Here is a 5,464-nt window from a genome sequence, read left to right on the forward strand (position 1 = left end):
TCTGCCGTGCGGGGCTGCTGGGAGTTTTTAAGCTCTGTGAGAATCCTGGGAGTTGGTGATGTCAGACTCGTTGGGTCATTTGAAGGTTAGCAGCCCGGGAAGGGTTCATGGAAAGTTCACTCGCATATATTAGGCAATTCAATCTTTCATTCTGCGTGACAGAAGTAGTAGGAAGTGAGCTGTTCAGAGGCAGGAGGGTCTATTCTTGGCCAGAGGGGGGACCAGCATTCCCCCATCGCAGCCGATCGAGGACTGGGATGCGGCGGACGCGGGCGAGCCGGGCAGGGGCCGTCTGGGCACCGTCGGGGTAGCGCCCGGAGCGCCATCGGGAGCCTTTTGGTGGACGCGGACTTGGAAGGACAACTTGGGACCCTTCTGGGAACCCCCTCCACCCCCCTTCTCCCCCTCTCCGCCCCGGCTGGATTTGGCCGAGCAAGCCTGGAAAATGGTAAATGATCATTTGGATCAATTACAGGCTTTTAGCTGGCTTGTCTGTCATAATTCATGATTCGGGGCTGGGAAAAAGACCAACAGCCTACGTGCCAAAAAGGGGGCAGAGTTTGATGGAGTTGGGTGGACTTTTCCCTGCCGTTTGCCTCCGCACCTAGAAGGATACGCGCTTCTGCAGACGGTGCAGGGAGATCATGTTTGACTGTATGGATGTTTTGTCACTGAGTCCCGGGCAGATCCTGGATTTCTACACTGCAAGCCCGTCCTCCTGCATGCTCCAGGAGAAAGCCTTCAAAGCATGCTTCGGTGGACTGGCCCCGACCGAGTGGCAGCACCGGCACACTGCGCAATGTAGGTTTTCATGATTTTTGCTTTTAACCCCCCCCCCATGCCCCCCGTCTTCCACCAAGGAGGGGGAAATATTTGTCTCTCTTGCATGCAATAAAGACATTGGAAATAAACTTGCACCGGTAGCAAGACAAAGGATTTAATGATTTAGTGCTGGAAGGGGTGTTGAGGTGCTGGCGTGCATATTGATCGCCTCTGCTGAAAATGCCCTGGTGGGGGTTTCCCCCTCCCCCAAAAAAATCCCCCCTGTGCAGCCCTGTCGCTTAGTTTTGCAAACCTCATAACCTCTCGGATTTTTAAAATAATGCAAGGAGGGGTGGATAGCAGTGCAGGGCGACCCCAGGACTTTGAAACACTCTTCAAGTAAGGCAGTTGCATTTTTTTTTTCCCTTCCAAAAATGTGCAAAAGGGCCCATAACCTTCCTGTTCTTTGGATTAGCTACTTAGTGGTAGATATCTCTCCCCTTGTGCATTTTTCTCAGCAGTCCAAGGTAATTCAGATACAACGTCTTCCTCGAAAGGATTTTAAACCTGATTAAGGTAGTGGCAGAGCCTGAAGTTCATAAACCACAGTGCACTGTTTTCTTTGCGAAGGGAAGGCAATATTTCTTAGCATTGACCCCACTGCCACCTTCCAGGGCCACTTTGTTGCTCTAAGAAGTTGGTGTTTTGCTAGAAAACTCCTGGCCATGAATGCCCCTTGGGTTGAGCCATTCATTATTTCCATTAACTTGCAGTTCAAGCCAGGACCCTGAGCTTGGGCTGAGGAAGGGAGATAGAAGTGTGCTGGCCCAGTTTTTCTTTCTGAAAGTGTATGAACGATTGGGTTATCTGATGTTGACACGGGGGAAGCACGCATGTGGTCAACAGTAGCCTGGCTGCAGCCTTGAGAAATGACCAGGGGTCCCAGCAAGTCCACCTACACACACACACACACACACACACACACACTCTCTCTCTGGTTGTGCTGGGCTCCTGCAGGATGCAGGGGGGTTGGGGGGGCTTGACAGTGATTTAGATAAATAGCCCAACTATCTATCAAAATGTTTTTAGTACTTTATTTGGCAATCCATTAGCCTGAAAATGACATTTGAAATCTTTGCTTTCGGAAGAGGTCAGAGTAACCTGGAGAAAGGGAGTTTTCCTAATAACAGTGGTTTATCTGTTAAAGAGGAGGAAAAGGGGGGGAAAAAAGGAGGGTAGCTTGTCAAGGGTTAAATTACCCTCCCTGAAACTTTTTCTTCTGACTCAAAGCGCTGGTTTCTTGGGCCAGGAAATCAACAGGTTTGTAACTGAAAAAATCAATAAGCATTTGATGCCAACAGTTTGGCTGGCTGGGTGAACATTTCAAGGGAGGCAAAACCAGGGCAAAAAGAACATCGACTCCCCAAGGCGTCTTAATCTCAAGCTGCTTCTCAAATCGCTTGTCCTTCCTATAGCCTCTTTTCTTTCCCGGGAACTCAAAGAAACTGAAGGTTGCAAGATAATTTTCCAACCCACTAACCAATCTTTCAGACCCCTCTTTTCTGTAGCAATTAAAACGGTATGAAGCATTTCACTTGGAATCCTAATGAGCTAGGGCTTTTTGAAGCTTCTTTCTAAAAAATACATGTATGTAAGAGAAAATTCTCATGGAACATATTTTTAATGGAAGGAAGAAGAACATCTTTTTAATGGAAAGGGGGCAGAGTGCTCAGGGGGGAAGTAGTCCTCTTATTAGACTTAATAGAGCTTTTATGTAGACATTTCCCTCGTTGTAATTACCCCTGCAAACATTCCTATTAAGTTGTAGGAGCTGGGGGAAGCTTTGTTTGTTCTTCAGGCAAGTTAAACAAGGATTTGCCTTATCTGGGGGCAAGAATGGTGAATGTGTCATTTGCCTAGGGCCAGCCGATAAGCCAGAAGTGTTGATAACAGCAAAGTTCAGCTAATCAAAGAAACTTGCCTTAGAAAAAGTAAATAAAGGCATTTGACAAAGGGATTTCAGAAATTCCACTGTTTTATTTTAGGAACAGAGCAATTATAATGCTCATTGTGGTCAATTTCACCAGGGTTTGAATCCCACATCCCTGGCTTTAGGTTAAATGAGTAAAATGTAAATATTGCTGTGTCCATGCAAAACTGTTTTTTTTAAATTGAGATTTTAATGAAAGTTTATAGGGAACTTGGATTTCCATTCATTCATTGTTGCACATTTTCCTCCGTGCCCTCCCTACCCCTCAGTTTGCTTTTTTTTTTGAAGAAAAAAAAATTGTTATACAGTTCATCCCAAGTCCACTTTATGCAGAGCTGTTTTGGCCTCCACAGATCAGTTTCCTTACTTGAGCAATTAAAACTTTGAACATAAACAACTAAATATATATATATGTGTGTGTATGTATATATATATGTGTATGTGTGTGTGTGTGTATGTGTGTATTTGTTATATATTTATTTATACTATATAATATTTATATATTTATATTATATATTTATCTATTTATTCTATATAATATATATTAAGAATCCCTACCAAGTACAGTTTGGCACAGGGTGGCACAGCCAGAGTTTTTGAAATAAAAAGCACATTAGCACCGTGTTTGTATGAGAACTTAAAAGCATAAAAACCACAACCCGCTCTATTTCATTTAATGGATATTTTGATGAGAAGCAGATCTGTTTGTGCCCTTAACACAGAGGGTAAAGTGGGTTCAGGGGTGGGGGGAAGTACTAAAGTGCCAACAAAACTATGTTCTGCTTCAAGATCCTACTTTATTTTTTTAAAGTGTGTGTGATATACTTCGAGTAAAACCTTTGAACATAGAGCGTACCAAAAGCATGTTTTGAAAGGTGTTAGAATATTCCCTTTTCTTTTTCATTTTAAAGGAAAATAATATGCCAGCCAGCTGCTGGCTGGAGGAGGGCCTGTGAATTGCTTGTTACAAAAATCAGAAGTCAAAATTTGGGATCTGCGAAGAGAATGTGGTGTAAATAATACTGGTTTAAGGCTGTCCCTGGAAAGTATTGGAATCTCCAAGTTTCTGGTCAGATGGCCTCCCAGATTATCTAGGGTTTAGGCTTCTCCAGATGTTTTTGGAATTAATTGCTCAGTGGGCATAGGATAAATCTTACTATTTTGTGGGTCTAAATATAGTTGCTTTGGGTGAAATAATGGGTGTGACAACTTCTTGGCCCTAACCCCAATTTTCTTCTCACTCAACACATCAGAATAAGAAAGGGGAAAAAATGATTTCTCCTTTTGACGTAGGCTTTTGCCTATTCACGAGAAGAAATTATTCTATTTAAAAACAAACAGTAACGAGGAATGATTAAGGCATTAAAAAAAGAAAAAAAAGAAAAATCTCCATTTCCACATACTGGCGCTCAAATGGTAAGTATTAAAGAGTATTTAAACCCTCTCCTAGTGAGACAGAAATTGGGGTCAAAGTAGCAAAATCAAAGATACCCTCTGAAAGAGAGAATAAATAAAGACTGACAGGCACCGTATGAATTGAATGGGGGTTTGAATAAATATTTCAGTGAAAAGGCTCAATTGTTTTTCTAAAGTAGGACATAATTTTCTGCTTCTCAGCCCCATGACAGTGGTAACTAATACCATCAGGAAGAAAAGACAGAAAAGGGACTTTTGCTCATGTCTCAAGAAGGGCACAAGGTTGGAACACTTGAAACACGTGAAAATGAGCCAAGTTTTCCTTCTCTCTAGAAAAAGAGACAGGCTTATCCAGACCCAGACACGCTGGTGTGTTTGGTGTGTCCGTCCTCAGGCATGGCTTCTCCACAAACAAGTGTGAAAAGCATATACAACTGTGGACTGCAGATTCCAGGGAAGCATAAGGGAGCCTGTGCTTATATCTCTGGCTGAGTCATGCTCCTCTGTCAGGATCTGTAAATTTGAAAATGTTCTGTGGGGCTGTGGGGTTGGAAGAGACAGATGCCAGCCAAACCTACAGGCAGAATATTTGACATGGTTAAAAAAAAATAAGGAAAAAAAGAAAGAAATACGATTTGTGAATAAACTCATGCTTGCTTTGCTTGTTGGGCCATCTAACACTGCTAGTATTGGGATGCAGTTTAGAAGAGGGAGAGAAGGAATGACTAGATTTAAATATTACTGCTAAAAGGAGAAAAGGAAAAGGGGAAAAGAAAAAGGAGAGTTCATAATTAAGGGGGAGAAAAAAAGAGAAATAGCTATGATCTACTTATGTAAGCTGTGGAGTTGACTGAGAAGTTTTAGTTATAATTTGATTTACCAGCCTGAATATAAAGCTGTCCATTGAATCGGGCCCTTTTTCCTGTAATAGATAAAAAAGTATGGCGATTTCTGCTAGGCTAACTGACTTGAATCTGAAGTGTCTTCCTCATTTCTGGAAACCTAGTCCTGACGATAATTAACCAGCCAGTATTATCCCCAACTTCTCTTTAAAGAAGGAGGAAAGGAGACTTCTTTTTGGCTCTCATTTACATTTACCTTGTCCTTAGGCTCCTGAAATGAACATGTAAAGAAGGGGAAAAAAATGTTTTGGCCTCCACATTTTGATATACTGAATGTATAAAGCATTCAGTAAGAATCATTATACTGTACCCCAGGAGGCAAGTGCATGATAAATGATGAAGATTATAAACTCTGCTCTTGAGAAATAGAAAGAGATTATCCATCCATCCATCC

At 42.3% G+C, this 5,464-nt stretch overlaps 1 protein-coding gene across 4 annotated transcripts in view; it reads left to right on the forward strand.

Annotated features, from left to right (window-relative positions):
• The window catches only part of RARB (retinoic acid receptor, beta), a 571,381-nt gene that overhangs the window by 314,397 nt on the left and 251,520 nt on the right, over positions 1–5,464 (forward strand). Inside the window, exon 1 of one of the 4 annotated variants that reach the window (XM_006883351.1) lies at positions 156–448. The exons of 2 other annotated variants lie outside the window; for them this stretch is intronic. Coding sequence is in view for 1 of the 2 variants with exons in the window: in XM_006883349.1 (XP_006883411.1) it covers positions 645–801 (157 nt within the window). In the remaining variant the exon portion in view is untranslated. Of the gene's footprint in view, positions 1–155; positions 802–5,464 lie in introns of those variants that run through there. One more of the 4 variants, XM_006883349.1, reaches the window with a different exon arrangement.

Source organism: Elephantulus edwardii, unplaced genomic scaffold (genome assembly GCF_000299155.1).
Source record: "Elephantulus edwardii isolate Elephantulus edwardi_28Jun2011 unplaced genomic scaffold, EleEdw1.0 scaffold00027, whole genome shotgun sequence".
Taxonomy (NCBI): Eukaryota; Metazoa; Chordata; class Mammalia; order Macroscelidea; family Macroscelididae; genus Elephantulus; species Elephantulus edwardii.